Here is a 22,051-nt window from a genome sequence, read left to right on the forward strand (position 1 = left end):
GAAGACACCATCATTGTCATCCATGAAACATGGCTGATCCACAACAATTGGGGCAAGAGTGAAAATAAACTATTGCATTCATTTCTTCTGATTGGCTGATTCCATTAAAAAAAAAAAAAAAAAAAAAAAGGCCAAAAAAATATACAATTTTCAAGCAGAACACAGATTAATGTCCCTGTGCTGGCTCTGTATCCATCACACGATCCAGGTTAAGGTTTTACTGTTTGTTCATAAAGCTCTTAAAATGAAAAGAACTTTAACCTTAAAACATTCTATGTCTCAACAGCAGACTTTACAGGTTTGATAGCCCATGTGAAATCATGATCATGACACCACGGTCAATAAAAAAATTTACAAAATCACATATAGCAGTTTTATATTCTACAATATTTGTTGTTGTTTTTTTTATTGGGGTGTTTCGAGTAATGCCCTATTGAAAGGATGTCAATCATACAGAGTTTCATTTATTGGGTTTACTTGTGGATTGTTCAATGAAGCATTCATTGATTTTAATTTAACAAGTTTAAATTTTAATATGCGTAAAAAGCTAAATAAATCGTTACAGCCATACACCTATATAAATGCTTATTACTGTTTGTTGCTTTTTCTTCTTCCCATTATTACTAAACAAAAACAAATAAATACAGCAGTTGGTTTCAGGGCTCAGTTTTCAATTCAGTGTGACAAGAATTTTAGTTTTGGTTAAAAATTTCATTTCAACAGTTCATTTTTTCACTTCAGGTAGATAATGCAGGAGCTGAAGAGGTTTTTTTTTTCCCCTTTTCCGTTTCGTGATTATGAGTGATGCATACTTCTATTCACGCAGTGAAATATCTCTGTCTGGTGTAATATTGATGGCAGTGTTGCATGTTTATGATGATTAATACACACACTTGTTATTATTGCATGTGACCTCCATACAGGGAAATCCAGTGACTGAATTAATTGCAGCTTTTGACAATTAACCAATACCGAGAGTTAATAAACTGGCTTGTGCGGAGCTGCTCAGCTCATCAGTGATAAATAGAAACTCAGCAAAATGTTTCACACATGATGTACATTTAGATAGGATAACGTTTGACATTTTAGATCTTTTGCCATCTCTATAAATCAATATTAATTGTATTGTAAAGAAGCAATGATATTCAAAATGAAAGACAGTCTTTATTTTGTTGTGGAAACTATCTTATGTCATAAAACGCATTAATAAAAAGTAGAAGAAGAGTCCCGACATCTGGAGTTTTGGTTCCCTTTTTACATCATCTCTCTCAGAAGTCATGTGCACGGCTCGGCTGAGTCAAATAGTATTGAGCAATCGATAACAATGAGATGGGAACTAGCGACTTCTTTTCAGAATACACCTCTTGGGAATCACTTTCACATTAGAAAGTTAGAAAGCATCAATTAAAAAGCAGTCATGTAGATTTACTACCTAATCGCCAGTGTGTTTGTTTGAGGGTGTGGTGCATAGACTATTCACAACCGCAAATATATCCCAGCGGCCGAATCAGGGCTCGGATGACTCACCAAAAGGCCTTGAAAGCTTCATAAATCTCCTGTTCCTGCATGCAGCAACTCTTTAACAGACGTGGCTCTGCACTGTCATCAGCCGTGCGCCAGCTAAGCAGCAGTTTTGGCACCTGGGAAGGTCAAACAAAATGCCAGCAGTCAATATGTAGCTCTGGAAAGCATAGGAAACAGCTGATACACAAGTCCACAGGTATTCTATGAACTCTGGAGCAAAACAGCAATGCACTCTGCCCTTTATGCTTTGCATCACGCTCTTCTAAACAGGTCATATTTGCATCTGATTTCAATGCAGCACAGACGAAACCAGCAAATGATGAACTCAGCATATTTCTCGCACATGACTCAGTGGTGAGAACCCTTTATCAGCACCAATCACTTCTGCTTTAATGAAAGTGATCACCACTAAGAGTGCTTTCTGGTTTATTGTCACTAGATGGAATATACAGAAAAAATGCAAAAGCTAGGGATCATATTTTCCCCACATGCAATATGACACTCATATGATATCAGATCTCTGAATGTTTCTCAACATATGATACTAATCTGATAGTAAAGTAAGGCTGTCAGGGTTCCCTCTCTCCAATTACTTTCTTTCAGCTAGATGCAAAGTAGAAATCACGATCCGAACCGAGCGGCATCAAAAGAAAAAGTTAAAAAGAAGAAGAAGAAAATGATGTGTATGATCGATTAAGAATGTGGCAGTGCATCAGAGTGTCAGATATGAGATTAGTGCTTCCTTATCAAATACTATTTATCTCAGTCACGGTGGAGAGGAGAGCATATATTTAGAAAGCCTAAACTTGGATAAGGATTTAAAACACAGGTTAATGTTTATATGTTTGCTATTCTATCAAAAGAGTGATAAGGAAGTCTAAAATGGTCATATTGTTATTGTCATTCTATGTGGCATGGAACGTCCACTGACACATACCACCATACGTTTTTACTACAAGATTTTTTGTTTGTTTACATGCTATATTTTCTAGATTCATTTCTGAAAAGGTTACAAGCACATTAAAACAGTATCTATACTAACTAAATAGCACAGTAATTGCATTTCAGCAGTGAGCTGAACCATCTGTACCAAAAAGCATCAGGTTGTACAGTGATGACACAGTGACTTTTCTTTTCCCATAATGCCCCTCCATACTCACTGGAACCTTCAGAAGGCTATATCTTACAATAGACTACAATACAGTAGCCTAAATCTGCGAAGTCCAGGTTGCCCAATTGCGCGCATATTTTTTTAAATACTTTAAATATCCTTAATATACAGTTATAGATATGACTTTGATGCGTTTCGTATACTTTGCTATTTTTTATGGGATCTGTTTCTAGTCAGAAAAGTTATAGTTACACGTTTTAGAGAACTGCTGTAGGTTTGGAGTCAGGGAATATATTTACTTATGTTTCGTAAATCTGGCAACCCTACTGCGTACCAGGGGTCGGGAAAAAAATAATAACAGAAATAAATAGGCTATGTCGCTGTGTGCAATGCACGCAACTGGCAACTAAATCCAGCAGGCTTCTGTGTTTGTGTGTAAACTAATAAATAAACAAACAAACAAAAACAAACAAACAAACAAATAAATAAATATATAAGCTCTAACACCAATAATAATAATAATAATACCCTGAAAATAAAGTCAATAAAGATGGCATGCTTATATATAGGCTGCTCATGATATGAATTCATTTTTAAACTATTTAATCTGATTACATTTTTTTTTTTTTTTTTTTTGGTAAATGAACCCCGGATGCCAGCAAAGACACAGAGAGAGAGAGAGAGAGAGAGAGAGAGAGAGTGATGCGGTCCCATAAATTATACACCTCTATGAAAGTCCCTACATCTGGCAACAAGACCAAGAAAAATCCAGGTGCACTTGACTCTCAGATTATCATCAATGTTTTCTAAATATCCGCTAAATCAAGCATCTAATGAGTTCATAACATGAACCTGATACCCTTACTGTTGTGACAGCTCTCTGGATCTGGACACCTCGATGACTCAGTACATCTACAACTTCACTCAAATGATCACATGCTACTTACTGCGTGTTCAGAAACATGGCTATACTGAATAAAACGAGGATGACAAATCAGCAGCTTTATTATTACCGCTGCTACAGTATCGAGTGACAGCGTCGAGTCAGGCGCGCGACCCGAGATGCTGCTCCGGTATAATAAACCCACACGCACTAGCCATAAATAAAATACTCACCCAGAAACCCGTGTGTTCGTGCACAGTGCCCTGTAGTGTGTCCCTCTGACAGTACGCGTCTTTACAACAGTCCCTGGAGGTGCGGGGTTTTTTTTTATTATTATTATTTATTTATTTATTTTGCATTGGTGCACTGATCCTCTGAGACGTCTTGCAGTTAAAGCCACTTTAAATACGCCTTTAAAGGGAATATCAGTCGGAAATAAACGGACCGCTTCCGCTGACGCAGCTAAACAGATTTGCATAAGGGGCGGGGTTTAAGCTTAAAGCTACAGACCAGAAATATTGACCAATATAGTCTCAGTGGAGGTTTCTGCTATTTTTTGATTGTTGTTTTAACATAATGACAAGTGTTATACACTCCCAGAATTAATACAACCTCAGCTAATGCTAATGAGATATGCCATGCAAATAAAAGCATTCTTTATATCAGTGGTATTTAAAATAGGGTCCCAAGAAGCGTCCATGAAGCATAGAATATATTTAGGCTATGTATTATTTTTATGTTGTTACAGTGGTGGAAATCACAGCCCACATTATCAAAGTTATTATATTTAAGGGTCCAAGCACCAAAATCAACTCAGACTTAATACGTTATATCAGCGGACATTTCGGGAATAGTATGCTCTTATGCTGTAAGGCTCCAAAATTTAAATATATATATATATATATATATATATATATATATATATATATATATATATATATACTGGTCATATATTAATATTTTCCATATGGCTTTTAAGAATGCCTTTTGCATTGTTGCTGACCATCCAAGAAGTGGGCGACCATGAACATCCACTGATGAAGTCACAACCGTTTTGGTGCTGGCATTCATAGTGCCCTATGTACGTAGACTTTTGGGACAGCTAGTATTATTCATGGAATAAGTCTGGGAAATCCCTTCACGTTGTCCAACTTTGAGATTTTCTACTATAGTTCTGAAGTTAAGCTGAAATTAGTGTCTTACGTACTAATCAGACAGGAAATGATTTCCAGACAGATGTTTGTGTCATAATGAGGACATCTGTACTCATTATGATACATTCACTTAGGGTAAGCAACCTGTATACTGGAGACACTTCATTTTAATATAACGTGATTGTTTGGGCCTTTATTGTTAGTACTTATTGTAGGGCTTGTGGATACACAAGTTGTGCTTGATCATTAGTACGTCACATGACCATAATGTAGCATGGGGTTATTTCTACTGGACATTTTGTAGAAGGTGAAACATGGCTTAAGATGTCTGAATGCATAAAAATGACTGACATGACGAATTTGGATGTGACTAGAATCCCAGAGATACTCTGGCATAATTACATTACCTCATCTCCCCACAGAAAACCAATTCAATCCAAGTAGGGCTTTATTTGCACTTATCTCACTCACAAGTTATAGCATTTTAAATCTGGTTACCTCCAGAAGGGAAAAAGAAAATTGCATTTAAAGATTTAATTCCAAGTCCACCGAAAGACACAACCTACCTCTACATTTATAACCTTAATGGAAAACATTGTTGTCAAATGAAAAAAAGTATTTTAAAAAATTGGGAAAAGTTTGCAATTGGAAATCAGTGCTCACTTTGACACTTTGATATCGGCATCATCCACATCAGTCTCTGCCACATCAATTGTGGTAAAAATCACTCATAGCATTTAAAGAGAAGCCTCATCCTTGTCTCTTCATTCCACTGATCTCTGCTCATGCTAACACTGGACGGGAAATAATTGCTGATCAATTCAGTGAGATCTGTTCTGTTGGCTAATTTTTTTTTTTATTAATGTCATTTAATTTGGTCATTTAAAGATTTAAAATCTCTTGTCATCTGTACAGAATGTGTAAGGATACTTCTCTGTCTTGATGATGATGATGTGATGGTGCGGGAGCTTCAGAGACAATTTGTCAGCTCATATCTGATTACAGTTGAGAGTGATTAGGCCTATATCCACCACTTAGAAACCATAAAGATGACTCAGGACTGCAATTGCCATGAACAGTTTTCCACATAGTCTCCATCACTGAATAGTACATAACCAACAAAATAGACTTCATGTAAAAACTATAATGAATTTCCTGTGTACACAATTGCACTTTATAGTACACAGTTATAGAACGGAATTTATTTACAGTAGCACTATCCAGTATCACCCAGATGAGGATGGGTTCCCATTTGAGTCTGGTTCCTCTGAAGGTTTCTTCATCATACTGTCTCAGCTTTTCCTTGCCACCGTCGCCTCTGGCTTGCTCACTAATGATACATTTATCAATTAAAATTTATCCAGAAATTAAATATTTCTGTAAATCTGCTTTGTGGGAATGTCCATTGTTAAAAATGCTATACAAATAAAAATGTAATAGAATTAAATTAAATACCCATTTCACTACTTGAGCAAATTTTGAAAATCTCTGTCAGATGAAAACACACTTATTGCTAAAATAGATTCATTTATTTATTTATTTTTTAATGTAGAGATCTCAAAGTATATTATTTGGTAGGAAATAAATGCAATTTTTGGCTTTTTCATATTATGGTCCAGAATTCAGACACGGGGATAGCCGAAGAGTTTTCCCAGACCACCACATATACATTAGCCATTTGTTTTTCTTTTCGTTTTTCTTTTTCTTTTTACTGTTTTGCACAATTAAAAACATACACAGAAAGAAAAATATCAAGAATACAAATATACAGTGCACGGGAGAGGCAGAAAATCCACAAGGGCTTATTTAAAGCCTCCAACTAAACAATGTTAAATTTTCACAAAGTTATAGGGAACAGTAAATTAACATACAGAAAAGAATACAGCTACATCAAAATGCTGAGCTAATAATAACAATATATATCATAACAACAACAACGAAAATATATAAACAGAAATGGGCAAAAACATGTATATGTGTATATATCAGTATACATACTGTATGTGAATGTGCATACATGTATGCGTTCGTCTATTTTTAAATGCTTGAGTATATATATATATATATATATATATATATATATATATATATATATATATATATATGTGTGTGTGTGTGTGTGTGTGTGTGTGTGTGTGTGTGTGTGTGTGTGTGTGTGTATGTAAGCATGTATAAGTAACATTTTATTTTCTTTCTTTTTTATTAAATAAATGGAGGCATTGCTGTTCATCTAGCAGTGTGGTTTAATCAAATTGCCTCTGAGTCATGTATTAGTGTGAATGCTGAGATGTGTTTGACTCACAACTGTGTATGAGGCAGTGTGACAGGAAGAATCCGCTGCACTTCTGCGTCTTGAAGAAGTACTCTACGCAGATTGTGTATTAGAGGATGCGATTATGAAAGAATTATGAAACGTATTAAAGAAGCACAGACACAATAACATTAATTCAGGGATGCTTATATGCATATTTGTAGTGTTTTGCTGATTTAATTGTTCCTATAAACGGTAATTAGAAGGAGTAAGATTTTATTAAACACTTTCAACCATGGGCAAAGAAAAACAATGACTGGTCTGGTTTAGGCAATAACGGTTTGGGAGTCATGAGATTTGCAGACTCGTATTGGTGAACTGAATCAAATGATCTGATTCACTGAATGCCAATTTATCAAGATGGTGGATGAAAATTAAAGGCAGTGAAACATGTGCTATAACACAATTTATTTTAACCAGACCTCACCAGAACTTATTAAAAACATATTTTTAAAAAATAATAATGATCCTCACTCATACAATATGAGAGAGCCTAAACAAAAACTAAACATTTTTTTAAAACATGTAAAAAAAAAAATCTGAGCATTGCATGAAGCAGAACTAGAATTAATCCATACTTTTGTTCCCTTGCTTGCATGAACTATTGTATTCGGTCAAAAACTCATCCACATAGTCAGATGGTCTTATACAACAAGACACACAAAGACACTGATAAGTTGTTTGTCTAAGGTAGATCCCCTTACGAGTCTTGTAGTATATTATTGCATCATATAAAACACTCCACTCCACCCAACAAGTCATTACCGTAACGCTGTTGAATTCTCAAATCTGTCTGGTCAGAAGGTTTTGATAAATTTTCTATAACAGTAGCTCTGACTCTAGTTTGGCATCAGGGCAAATCAGTGGTTTATATTAACATGCTTATTGTAATATGTTATTGTTTCTATAATAATTACACAGGGACATGTACAGTGTATTCTCTACATAAATGGATTAAAAATGTGCATAGTTATAGTAATACAGTATGGTGTTTTCTGGGAAGATATTTTTATTTTAAATTCATGGAAGGAGTCTCCACTGTCACTTTTTAACAGTCAGCGGTAAAGCTGTTCCTTTAAGTTTTCTTCCATAGGAAAGCCTTCGGAAATTTTTTGTCTTATTAATGTTGAGAGTTTAAAAAAAGACTGACGAGGGAACGACTGTTTATAGTTGTTATAATAGAAGAGATTACAGGATCTCAATTGCTTTGCGACGTTCCACGACATTAAACGTAACTATAAATGGATAAAAAGTACACAAAGTCATACTTTAATAAACCAAAAAATGTCAGTGTTGGTAGTTTTCTGTGGTATAAGAGGAATAAAACATTTTGATGCATGCCGTTATTGGAAAATAATCACTAAACCGCTTCATGTTGATTTTCCTATAACAGCACACACACCGGGTTTTTTTTATTCCTTATATAACGTGCATCATGATATGTGATGTGATAAAATGGTTCTTTAGTCTGTCCCTATTGGAGAACTTTTGAAGGTTTTATGTAGAAGTATACTAAGAGTTTGCGTACAATATGAGTGCACACCTTACACACCTTTAGTGGGGCTCTGCAGAAACATGCCTTCAGGCTTAGCTGTTTCTTCACAAATACATAATTCAGTCTGCAGTAAATTGCCAGAAGACACTGCAATCTTGTAAAAGCAAAACAAAAACAACAACAACAAACAAACAAAAAGCCCTTAACATACCAGTTGTTAAGTCTCTTTACCTACTATGTGGGTGCCTAATAGTAATGAGTCGGCTCTTTGAGCTAGTTCTTTCTGTTGAACATTGAGAGCCAATTCACATACTGTATGTGGCTTTTTTATGTACAGTAGACAATGATTTTTCTCTTGCAGTTTGAAATAGTATTTAAATAGATTTTCCACCCATTCATTTTTTATATTGTTTATCCTACACAGGGTCATGGGGAAGCCTATCCCAGGGAAATTCAGTAATGCATGAGCATACAACGCATGTCTTTGTACACAGAGGAAATCGCCGAAGCACGGGAAGAGGTGGGATTCGGACCCTCAACCCTGGAGGTGTGAGGCAAACGCGCTAACCATTTAGCCACCATGCCCCCTAAATACATTTTATTAAATTATTATTATTATTATTAAATTACATTTTATTTTATTTAATACATTTTTAAAATTCTAGATAGGGTATAAGTTTAAAAAATTGCAGCACGCCATCTGGGAGCCGAATGAATCAGTTCTGATCAGTGAGCTGAGACAAATGATCTGCCTCACTGAAAAGAGCCAGACTTCCCACCATACTTTTTCATTTATGTGCAATTTCAGGGCATGCTAAAATGCACTTTGATGTGTATTTTCTCACATAATTACATGGGAAAAGCTTATAATCGCGTGTAAACTGTATGTGATTTTTCATAAGGGAACCGTGTTTGGTCAGCACTGTCCACTGTCCCCCCGCCCAATAAACACGCACTGTTCCGCCGGGTGTGAAAGTGAGTGAGGTGAAATGGGCCCGGTAGATAATGGAGCACTTCACACAGAGGAACAATAGCAGTCTGGAGGTAGGCCAGGGCAGAGGCCAGCCACAGCACTCCATGTTCCTCCATTCTACACTATATCAACACAATGGCTTCCTGACTGGCCTCTCTGTACGCTACGTCTGGGGGAAGATCTCAGTGACCCCTGCTCTACACAGCCTTGTTTTGGCTCTGGCCTCCCATGGTCTAGTTTCCTTTTGGCCCCTCCATTACTCTTAAGCACTGAAATACTCATAGACATATGATTTCTCCCTTGAGCCTTTATATCCTGATTATATGAATGAAATGCCTATTACTCAATATTATTGCACCTGTAGGAAGCTCAGTTTAAGACTTCACACTTCATTACATTATTGTTAATAAAAGAACGAGTTATTACTTTGATAAAAATCTGTGTTAAGGATGTATGGCATAAAATTGGCAACTGGATCTGCATTGTGGACAATTTTTTGCACCAATATTGTCCACCATTTATACTGAGCCAGCTGAACTACACACTTAAATACATCACTAAAACCTCTTTGCCTGTCTACCTCTCTATAGGGGTCATGGGTACTGCCATTGAATGGCACATTGTATGCAGCAGATTATTGTGCACTCAGTCATCTTGACACTCAGATGCCCGTAGCCGGAGATCGCGTGATAGTATTTAGCAGCATGATACTGTGCAGCAGGAAGCCTTCTGGGAGATTTCCCACTGTTTGTTATTCTCAAGTGTGTATTAAACCAGGAAACTCGTACTAGGCGCCTTTGACTCATTTTGTGTTAGTTTCCCTATGACCACCAAAATATTACACCAATCCTCCTGTTCCCAGAGTACATACACACAGGTCAGAGGTCTGATAAGCACCCAACTCTAATAATCCCACAGACTGGGCATTGTCTTTACATTGTTGATAATTCACCTTGAAACTTCCTTCCAGTTTCTGGTCTTATATTACGTTTGCAACAGAAAGAGTGCCTGGCCTACTTTGTTCTGTTTCCTCTTTTTTTTTTTTTTGCGTTATTTCCCATCATAGCTTGATGGCGGTGGTGTTTGGCATTCAAATCCCAGAAAGCTGTACCACAGAAAGAAAGTTGGAATTTTTCATCAGCAATTGTAATATTACTGTAATGACTGTAATCTCACCAGTGTCACTGCAGTAATTAATAAAAACAATGATCCCAATACATGAGAAAGCAATATCAATTTTATTAGATGTCGGAAAGCTTCTTTCATAGTCACTTTAGTTAATTAATTAACTAAATTAATTGTCATTCAGTCCCAAAATCAGAAAAGTTGGTTGGGTGGTGGAGTGTTTAAGTGGGAGGGTGGTGTTTGAGGGGGATGAGCTATATGTACCCTGTATGGCCAAAAGTATGTGGACACTTGAACATGACACCCCATGTGTACTTGTTGAACATCCTATTCCATAGACGTGGCATTAATATGGAGTTGGGCCACCTTTACTGCTATAACAGCATCCACACTTGAAGCCTTCAAATTGTTGCTTGGGAATTGACTTATGTCTGACAAGGAGGTCTGTCATGCAGACAGTGTTCCAGCGCATCCCAAAGGATGTTCAGTATGAGCAGATACTAATGCGAATAATGGGATGAGCAAAGGCAGTCTTTATGACTAAAGCAGCAGTTCAAATCCACTGTATCCAGGTCAAGCAAATGTAAGAGTTATGTATAAACTATTTTTGGGAAGCGCTAATTTTGAGGGTATCGATGTAGGACCATACACATCAGCAGAATGTGTGTCATAAGTGCATCACTTGTTCTTTCTTTCTCTTTTTGCATATGTACCCATGAGCAGAGCAGACAGAAAGTGACAAATGAGCTGGAAAGCAGCTGAGTTATTTGGGTTGATTAGCTTTAAATTATTGACTGATTATGTGCCAGAGGCATGAGCTTAAATAAAAAGCTCACATGTGGGCTGGCTGTGTTTTACCCTGAGACTGCTGTGTTTCTGAGTGGTGTACTGTAGACATTGTATGTACACTTGATAAAACTCCTCCTCCTACTACTACTACTACTATTACTACTATACTACTACTACTACTAATAATAATAATAATAATAATAATAATAATAATAATAATAATAATATAAAATATTAATTATAAGGAGAAAAAGAAGAAGAGAAGATAGATTCTCAGTGAGTATCAATCAGACTGTGGGCAGAAGTGAATACATGTGTGTGTACACAGATCTACTTGTGTTAGTGCACGTACAGGAATTCCCGTATTTTTGCAGTTGTACATGCTGATGTGGCAGATGCTGAGAGCGTCTTTTTTACACACTACCGCCTCAGTCACACGGCTCTTACGCGGCACAGGAGGAAACTGTTGCATAACTCAAACAGTGTCTGAAGTAGGTGAGAGAATAGTCAAGTCAAGGCTTACATCCTGAAACAGCATGTCTCACAGATTAACCAAACCACACTGACACATGCCAGGATCAATGACAGGGCAGTGAGACAGCATGTCTCAGTACACAGACTTCTGTAAATACAGACAGGTAACATTTTACAGGAACAAACAACATAAAATGACTCAGTAAGGTGTCGGCATCCAGAACAGCTTCACTATACATTGAGACTGAGTCTACACGTCTCTGGAGAAGACTGTAATGGAACAGATTGAACACTGTACTTCCAAAGGATTTTCCCTCACGACGTTTTGATAATGGTGGTGAAGAGCACCGTCTAACACATCACTCCGAAATCTTCCATAGGTGTTCAAGAGAATCCAGATCTGGTGACTGTGAAGGCCATATGCATACGATTTAAATCATTATCATTCTCATCAAACCATTCAGTGACCCTTGTGTCCTGACAATGACACAAGTCAACTGGATGAGACCACATCCATCAGGATAGAAGTGTTTCATTGTAGGATAACACTGAAGAACTATGTATTGATTTGCAGTGATGCTTCATTATAAGAAGGCAAGTGGATTCTGATTCATGCCAAAAAAAAGGTCCCCCTCCCCCCACAGCATAACAGAGCCTCCCTGTTTTCCTGTCATTTATTACTTGTATGTACGTGTCTGTAAGTGTAGTTTTAGTATTCAGTCATTTTAGTATTTAGTATTCAGAGTGGTTATCAGTGTAAATCATACCATTTCCTTTTTTTAAATGACTGCTTATATTTGAACAAAAATGGGGGGGGGGGGGGGGGGGGGTTGTTGTATTTTTTACAGCTCCAGGGTCTGGAGTTTGTTGATCTGGAGTTTCATATGTTGTAGTCTTATATGTGTCCATACGGCTTCATCCAGGGAACGCAAAAGCTTGCGATAAACTGCCCCTAAGGGCTGTGGGGATGTGTGTGTGTGTGTGTGTGTGTGTGTGTGTGTGTGTGTGTGTGTGTGTGTGTGGTGTTCTGCAACAGACTAGCATCCCCATCCAAGATCCACCTCAACCCTGACCAGTATAAAATGGCTAATGAAGAATCGTTATGAAAAATCAGCAATATGTTTCAGCATAAAACATTTTTAATTAAAAAGTCATTACATATTTTGTTCAATTTTTTTTTATCAAAATGCAGTGCTTTTCTAGTAAGTAACATTTATTTGTCGGTTTGTTTGACAGTTTGTTTGTTTGGGAGGTGGTATCCAATGTATTGTTTAAACCATTAGGAAATACTGCATCTTCTCACAGCATTATGGACTGTGCAACCTTTAATACTGACTATCTGAATGCTTTGTTACTTAATTTGACATACTCTTTTAAGTCCTTGTTTAATAGCATGGGCTGGTTTGTCCCAGAGTTTATCTTGCACTGCCCTCTTGTGGAGAATGAATTAAAAGCCAAATTACAGCTCATTGATATCAAACGTGCCATGTTCTGCAAATTTAAATACTTATTGCATCTATGGAAATTGTTGTTTATATCTGTCGTACATTTTCCCAGTACTGAGAAATGCTACAATTTCAAATAGAAAGAAAAAGAAAGTTAACGTCAGCAATATTTGATTGAAATATTGCTGTGAGGTCTAATGTGTGCTGTAGAAACAATCATGCTCTAAGAACTCCATTAATGCTAGAACAAAGTTTAATGGCTTTTCTATTGAATCTCCAGAATAAGTTTAACAGAATCCAAACAGTTCTGTGGGTGGCAGTCTGTTTTCTATTAGCTGTAATGGGACAATAATTTTAAACAAATAACACTGAGGATTTAAGTGCTTTAGTGCATGGTCTGTGTGAGGCTAAGGCAGGAAATGGCTTCATCTAAAAGCCACCCGATGGAGAATGTTGAGAGGTTTGATTTTCCATCTTCACCCCTTACAGATATAAACACATGAACTTCTTGGTCCATTAAATCAAGTGATGCAGAATAGGAAATGAATTTTGTGTAAGGTATAAAGACGTCTAAGTGTATCTTTGCCTTAAACATTCAGTAAGAGATGTGAAGTACATCTTCTAAGAGAAACGATGAGTTTAGCTGAACATTGCTAATATTTGACTTTAAAACCCTAATAGCATACTAACCGAGGACAAGTATAGGCTTGCTGAGTTTAGACACCTATAAGAGTTATTGTAAGGGCAAATGGATCATGCAAAAAAAAAAAAATATATATATATATATATATATATATATATATATATATATATATATATATATATATATATATATATATATATATATATATATATCTTAGAAAGTGAAAATATCTTGACTGAGCACACTAAAGCTTGGGTTTATTTTATAACAAGCAATGTTGGCTTGAATTAGTATATCAGATCTTTTCATTTATTTTATTTATTTATTTATTTTTGCTTGAAATAATTGCTTCACATTTACAAAATTATCCACCAATAAGATCATTTAATTCTCAAAATGAGTACAAATGTCCATAAATATGGTTAGCAATCAAATATAATCATATAAATACATAACAAGAAATATTAGATCATTCTTTTTAAAATTCAGTATATTTTCCCTAAATATACTTTAGGGTTTTGTGATAGAATCATGTTTTATCTGCCTGCTTGGATTTTCTGTTTAACAATGCTGGCAGTTTCTTATGTGGAGGAAACACATGATCAAAAAATGATGACTAGGAAATCTTGAAGTAACCATAGCCATCTGTGGCCGAGATAGCACAGCTGGGCCTGCTGTTTGGGTGGGAGGGTGTCTAACAAAGCAAGACAATTGTGGGCATCAGTAAATCCATGTATACTGTCAGTTGCCCTGTCACATTAATCTTCTAAAAGATGTGGAGGGCTTATCTATCTTGAAGGAAGTACATGTATATGTTAGCATTCACTTTCCCCTGCAAAAATAGCCCTTAGGAAGTGAAGATATTACTGAATGCTGGTGGACGAGACATCTCTGTACTAACAGTATACATGACAAACAGCACATCTGGCAAACAACAACACATTCTACTCTCGATTTTACTGAAAATAGACCACATTTCGACAAATTCACAGGTCAAAATTCACCTAGCTACCAGGAGTAAATGTGTCTTCCATATTTTGCATCATTTTCCCCTTCAGTGAACTGGCTCCCAGATATAAAAAATCAGAAATGCTATGGCAAAACCAAAGATGTTAGCACCTCTGTATACTACCTCAATGTGATGGCAATGTATTTTTATTTCCATACTGTATCCATTCAGGTCTTTTCTCCTGTCATATATTTGAATAAATATTCTGACTTGGCTAAGCAAGACGGACACTAAATCATAAGAACATAAAAGAAGGACATTGTGGTAACCAGTTGCATGTTGAGATGGAACTTCCACACATTGTACCAATGTTGGACACACTATCAGGGACATGTCACTCAGTCAGTCAGGGACATGGAGTATTTTATTCATTTTTTTTAGCAAAGAACTGGACTGTATATTATACACACAGTATAGTGGGCTTCAGTCCTGTGTAATGATAAAGCTTCCCACTAGCTTGGACAGGAAAAGGCAAAATCGGTTTTGATCCTTAGTTCCTATCCAGTAAAGAGTGAGAGATAATCCAAATTTCTCATTTTTCTTTTATTGTATATCAAGAGATTTTTTTTGGCCTTTTCTGTTTCTCCTGCTCTTCCTCTTCTTCTCAGTCAGGCAGACAGCTCTGCAGGAGGCACGGTGCAGGGACTGAGTGCCAGAGTGGCTATACTGTAAACAACAGCCATGGTGGTGCTGGACCCTTTGGCGCTTCGGCGAGGGCTGGTTACCTCCACTGCACTGGAATGCTGAGGCTCCCTCCTCCTGTAAGCGCGGCGCAGGGCAGAGCGGAAGTTATCGGGTACAAAGCAGTAGACCACGGGGTCTAGGCAGCTGTTTAGACTACTGAGGGTCACAGTGGTGTGATAGGCAACCACTTGCTGTTCTTTTCCACCACCTAGGTGGAAGTACACAAGGGCCTCACGCACATGGAAGGGCGTGAAGCAGATGACAAAGACAATAAGCACAGCCAGTAACAGGCGCACAGCTCTCGCCCTTCGACCACGGCTCTGTGCCATGAGACGGTCGTTGGCGAGAGCGCAGGCAACTCGTGCTGTGAAAGTTAAAATGACCAGCAGGGGGATCACAAACTCCAGCAACGTAATGGCAAACAGCACAGGCAGGCGGCAGCAGGACGATCCAGCAAATTCCAAAGCTGTGGTCTGGAATGAGTAGGTGACCACCACAGCAAAGAGCCACACCCCTGCACTAACACCTTTAGCCACACCAGGACTTCTGCAGCGGTCTGCTGTGCCAGCGGCCCAAACCACTGCCATGTAACGGTCCACGCAGATGCTCGTGAGGAACAAGATGCTGCAGTACATGTTAACAAAATAGCTAAAAGTATGCACATATGAACAAGCCACACAGCTACCCCCACTGTAATACAGAGCAATCCTCGCTGGGAGAGACAGCGCCACCAGTAGGTCAGTTACAGCTAAGTTAATGGTGTAGATAAGAGGTGCCGTGCGAGACCTTGTACCCACACAGAACACATAGAGAGCCAAGCTGTTTAGCACGAGCCCCACCAAGAACATGATGCTGTTGACCACCATGAGGGTGATCCACAGACCGTAGAAGTCCTCATAGAGAGCCTCGTCCAGATGCCCTAATCTCTTCAAGTATGGCACCCCCCAGTGGCGGAAAGAGATGTTGACTGGAGGATCAGGAGTGACGTTGAAAAACTGTCTGAGGAGGGTCTTCATGACAGGCTGTAAAAATGAGATAAGACAAAATGTGTGATTGCTTTATTTATTCTGTTTGTCCTGTGTGATGTTACTGTGACACATTCATCAGAGAAGTATAGTATTACCATTCTGGTGCTAGATTTTTAGATAAAAAATTATTTTCTTCCTTTTAAGGTTTTTTTTGTTTGTTTGTTTGTTTTTTAAACTGTCTCTCAAACATAAAGGTTCTGAGGCAGTAACCAAAGTAGTAGCTGTACTTTGGGAATATTTATTCTTGAATAGTTTCTTTTTCTTAGCCCTGGTTTCCTTGACAGTAGTTTACATTATGATTCTGTGGATGAAAAGAAGACTTACGACGTTAAACATGCTGGCGTATACAACAGCACAGAGCTATGCAAAACCGTGAATTTGCAGAGGAAAGATCACCGTTAAGGGTTTTGACTATTTATTTTTTTTGCAAGAGACTTCATGCTCTAATTAGCTGCATTTATATCTGACTGAAATGTCAGTCTTAAACCAGTACAGCAGGTAATTCATCCAATTTTAACTTATTGTTCTGTGTGGAGAGCATGTTTAAAATGAGCCGTGGTTGTATATTTATTTATTTAGCTTTGTATCATTCCTTTATATTTTATACAATATTCTTCCATAGCTAACTCTCACAGGGGAATTCAGATTCAGAGAAGAACATTAAGTTGAATGTTGATATGCAGTACACATAAACCAGTACCCTCATTAATAAAGTACATTTTATACTCTAAAAAAAGAGGTATGAAATGTGAAATGATGAAGCCTTTTTGAACTGAGTCTTACCATTTGGATCGTGGTCCAATGGGTCTCCGATGAGTTTTCTGAGTCACTGAGCATCTCTTATTAAAAGTCATAGTATCCAATATGTACTGATCATCATGCACTCACACCATGTGCTAGAGAAGAGTTCTGGATGTAATGTGGTTGAAATCCAGACCGGTCCCAACCTGATGACCTCCTACTTTCCCTTAAAAAGCACCTTCTATCTTTTAACAATTTAAGTCACATAATGTGTAAATCAGGTCTCTACTTTTTTCACTGTTGGTCTTTCAGTGCTGGTCATCTATAAGATTTTTGCCTGATCCAAGAATCTAAGTCTTGATGTCTCTTTGAGTCTTTCACCATGTCTGAATGTGTGCAGAGATTGGGGTCTTGCTCTCTCTCTCTCTCTCTCTCTCTCTCTGTTTCTTTCCTCCCTCTCTCTCGTTCTCTCTAAATCTTCTTTCCCCTGAGTTCTGACTGTGAAGAAAGTTTCCCAAATTTACTCCTGCTCTGACATCAAGCCTTTTCTCCTTGGATCAAATGTCTTTGCACGATAAAGCATATTATAATGCCTTTTAGGGGTATAACACAGAAATTTTATATAAACAAGAATGATCAAACACAGTGGTGTTTTCAAGAAACGACAACTTTCAACCTTGTGCTAAATCCACTTAATCCCAATTATAAATGATGTACAAGTTTAATCTCTGGTTTCAAACATGAACAAGGACTTGATATGTGGCTTTACAGGATTAAAACATTTGTTTTATTTATTTATTATTATATTTAATTAAACAGCATCAAATGCTTTATTCCAGTTGGTCAGATGATGCTGATTAGTGTTCTATAACAGCAGCTCTGACTATAGTGTCACAATCACAATCAGTCTATTGTTTCTATAGCAACAACTTACACAGGGACTTGTATGGTAGAGATTACAAATAATATAATAGCTTAATAACTAATACATGTTTTATTAGAAGTTTATTGAACATAAATGGAAGAAGTCTCCAGTTTACGAGCTTTGGGACAGTCAGTAAAGTTTCTGTTGCAGAGGGATTGTCAGGACAGGGAACTTTATGCTTTCTGGCTTGACATTAACATGAAAAGATGCATTTCCTCCCTCTTATTATCTCTTATAACAAGAGGCTGATAAGAGGATGAAAGCCGTTATAATAGAAGCGATAACAGAAGTTAAATTCTTTTGTAGCTATAAAAGATATCTAGCTCTATAAAGTATAGCTTGTTGTTCATTACCAAATTTATTTTATTCTTTTAAAGGTCATTGTCAAACTGTCATACTGTCATTGGAAAGTAATCAACTTCTGGGTGGTAATGGGTGATAATACCTTTTTTGCATCAAGCCGCATCCCAGCACGACCACATCACTTATTTTCCAGTAACAGCATACAACATCATGCTTTATTACATGCATATTATATCATTAGACAGAAATAAAGTGAATGCTGTTAATGTCAAAAGAATGCTGTTAATCTCATGTTGAAAGCGTAAGCCCATATTTCCACTTAATGTTTTCCCCTTTTGTACTTATTTGGATATAAAGAGCATTTGAAACTTTTGAAATACTTGCACATAAGTATATAACTCTCACAAAACAGGAGGCAAGTTGGATGCAAGTGCAGATTAAAGTCCAAAAACAGAATAAAGACCAGAATAAAGACTAAATAAAGACCAAAACAAAACACAAAACATAAAATATGAACTCATGGCACATGAGTTAATATAATCATGAGACAATACACATACTGTAGGACATGGAAACATAACACATAAACACAACACAAAACAAAGAGTGCTGTATAAAGCGTGACTTATATTCCGGTGCTAATTAACTAAAACTGGAATCAGGTGTAACTAGTCATGTAATGTGATGATGTGTAGAGCAGTGGCTGATGGGAATCGTAGTTTCGTGTTAATTCAAAAAATAAAATACGCTGCAAAAAATATTTTTAGATGCATATCACATTGGCAGATAGTGTTTATTTCAAGCATTTATTTCCCCCCAAAAAAGCAACAACCAATAGAATAACATAGTTTCAAATTTGTTTAACCTTGCACTTGTTTTATAATAGGCCCAAAATGAGAAATATTAGACAAACGCACCTGGACAAAATATGTTTTTCAGTTTTCCAGTGGACTGACTGATTCTTTGTAAACAGATCATTTTAATTTACAGGGGTTGAATGTCAAGTACTAAGTAAATGACTTGCAAATCCCAGCATTATATATTCCATATATATGGGGGAAATAGGAGGCATGGTAAGTATATCCAGCGTAATTACTACAGCTTAAATTAGATAAAATTTCTCATTATTACGACTTGGTAAATGTTATAATTTTGTCTTCAACTGGCAGAAATGGGCTTATGCAAATTTAATACATGCTCTCCAGCTGTATTATTTTGTGCACACAATCACTGTACTCAAAGGCATTTTTAGACTGCAGTAAATCACAACATGAGTGTAAAATTAATCTATCCCTTAGGTATAATCACCAGGAATTGCATATTCATTATGTCAAACATACAAAATGTTAAGCCAGTTTTCCATTGTGTGAATTCAGCAGGCTTTTAAGATTATCACCCTGTATAAGAGGATCCTAATAAAATCTTGGCCAACGTCTATGATAGACTATGTGATAACGATTGTTCTCCACGACAGATTACACTCTGAAGATCCACTAAAGATAGACCTGTGATTAAAGATTAATTACTATGTTCTCCTTACCTCGTCAATCAGGACAATCCATTCTTGCTTAAACGAACACAAACCCTCAGTATAATACTAGTGGTCATCTTACATGCAGTGAAAACATTCTTTAAAAGGCAAAGTCTTTTATGTAATTTATGAGTTGTTTAAGTCTTGTCATTGCGACTACCTTATTTGTAGTTGTCACTTGAGTTTCTGATTATGCTGTCCTCTTACTGGTAGCTTTTAGATGAGTGCAGAGGTCACAGCCTGAGATTTGGATGAAACATTTCTTGCACTTTGATTGCAGTGGTACTGAATTGGCCACTGGTGAGCAAGTCACATTATGTGTTCTAAGACCGCCAATCTTGACTCACGACCAAAGACTTGCTTTACCATGTGCTCTTTTTTTCTGCAACAGCAAAATTGGACCAAAAATGATACAGTGTAAAGTTGGCTTTAGTAAATGAACTTTCTAACTCAACATGTTTTAAGGATGTTATCAAGTTTGCACGGGTTTTAACACACTACAAACATTTAGTGATTCAGGGCTTCAGTGTATAAATACAGATCATTATAGCTATGGCTTGCAGCACAAAATACACAATTAGTATTCTTCAAAGAGATCTTCAAAAAGGCCATCCAATCTGAGCATTTGCTGTGTAATCCTCAGATGACATCCCTCAGACCTCTATTAGGGAAGATTAATTCATACCAACATTACCCATAGCTAATATAGTCAAAAGTAACAAGAAATGTTTTATTAATTATAAGCTTGCTGCTTCTATGAGTCTCTTCTTCCAACCTCCCAGATGCAGTGTTGAGGACACTGAGGCGGAGACATTATCCAACATCATTCTCTCTTCCCTGTGTTTTGTTACAGGGCTTAAGCACTTGGCTGTTGTTTTGAAAGGTTATGTTTCGCCACTCTGGAGCGACACACTTAGAGAGCAAGAGACTGATTGGCCCAAACAGGATCAGGGTGGTCTGCCATCCTGTTTGTCTTCATCTTTACGCATCCTTATGAAAACTTTAAGGGCTTTCTATCACAACAGCCCATATGTTGTGTGCAGTAGGCTCAGTTCACACTACTGAACGTAAACAAATGCCTTGTATAAAACTGACAGGATTTGTCAAACACACAGTAATTCTACCACTTCCAGTGTTGTTGCTATGCCTGTAAAGTTGACTCGTGTTGGACTGGACCTTTCGGCCTTCATGTTCTAAACATGTGTCATTGTGATAGAGCCCAGATGGCCGGTATATTTCAGCTCTGGCCTTTTAAGTTCCCTATTTTAAAAATTTGTATTTAACATCCACTTTCCTGCACACACATAGTTGTGCTAAGAGCAAGGGACTCCAGTTGCACATACATGGCTAGGATACACTCAGTCATCCTACAAAACTCTACTCTTCACTATAAAGCTATTGGGAACACAATGGTCTTAATTAGAGAGTATTATGGAGGTCATGTTCATACTTGCATTAAATTGAGAGAAAAAACTTTGTTCATAATCATCTCTAATAGTCTATAGATGCTTGTATGTATATTCAGGTAGGTGGAATTGAAGCAAGAAGAAGACAATGCCTTCCTGGCTTTGACCACACGTGCCACAGATGTCAAAAAAGTGATTTTTATAGAAATACGCAAGCAGATGAGTTTTGGAGAAATCTGCATAATCCTTGACTTTCACCTGCCCTTCCAAATTGCGGAGATGATTATGAATACTACAATACTGGAATCGTAGTGAACCAAATGCATATATGACCACCTCCTCATCAGAATTGCCTGATGACCTACTGCATAAAACGGACATTAAATTAACCTGAAGAATCTGTGTGATGCACCTATGAGAAGTGCAGGGAAATATGAAGCAATGGTGCGGAAGCTTTTTGAGTCTTTTGTGAACACAGACATACTCCTGAAAGTGCT

General features: G+C 37.1%; 2 protein-coding genes across 3 annotated transcripts in view; both read right to left on the reverse strand.

Moving 5' to 3' along the window:
• The window catches only part of LOC108257431 (solute carrier family 45 member 4), a 52,650-nt gene extending 48,698 nt beyond the window's left edge, over window positions 1-3,952 (reverse strand). Inside the window, exons 1-2 of one of the 2 annotated variants that reach the window (XM_017455190.3) lie at window positions 3,752-3,952; window positions 1,528-1,640 (exon numbers count right to left, since the gene is read on the reverse strand). The gene's annotated coding sequence lies outside the window, so the exon portion shown is untranslated. Of the gene's footprint in view, window positions 1-1,527; window positions 1,641-3,582; window positions 3,716-3,751 lie in introns of those variants that run through there. The other variant, XM_017455191.3, reaches the window with a different exon arrangement.
• A 10,227-nt stretch (window positions 3,953-14,179) lies between these two features.
• LOC108256848 (G-protein coupled receptor 20) lies at window positions 14,180-17,875 on the reverse strand. The gene is made up of 2 exons (XM_017454071.3): window positions 17,432-17,875; window positions 14,180-16,642 (listed from the first exon to the last, which is right to left on the reverse strand). Exons 1-2 carry the CDS (start codon window positions 17,483-17,485, stop codon window positions 15,545-15,547), a joined length of 1,152 nt encoding a protein of 383 aa, XP_017309560.1. The 5' UTR covers window positions 17,486-17,875; the 3' UTR covers window positions 14,180-15,544.
• Window positions 17,876-22,051: the final 4,176 nt, after the last annotated feature.

The sequence above is a fragment of the Ictalurus punctatus genome, chromosome 24, assembly GCF_001660625.3.
Source record: "Ictalurus punctatus breed USDA103 chromosome 24, Coco_2.0, whole genome shotgun sequence".
Taxonomy (NCBI): Eukaryota; Metazoa; Chordata; class Actinopteri; order Siluriformes; family Ictaluridae; genus Ictalurus; species Ictalurus punctatus.

Excerpts from the sequence above, each read along its gene's own strand:
- LOC108256848 (XM_017454071.3), bottom strand. The coding sequence starts at position 17,485 with ATGCTCAGTGACTCAGAAAACTCATCGGAGACCCATTGGACCACGATC. Across the intron at positions 16,643-17,431 it reads ATTGGACCACGATCCAAATG|CCTGTCATGAAGACCCTCCT; the intron begins GTAAGACTCAGT and ends TCATTTTTACAG.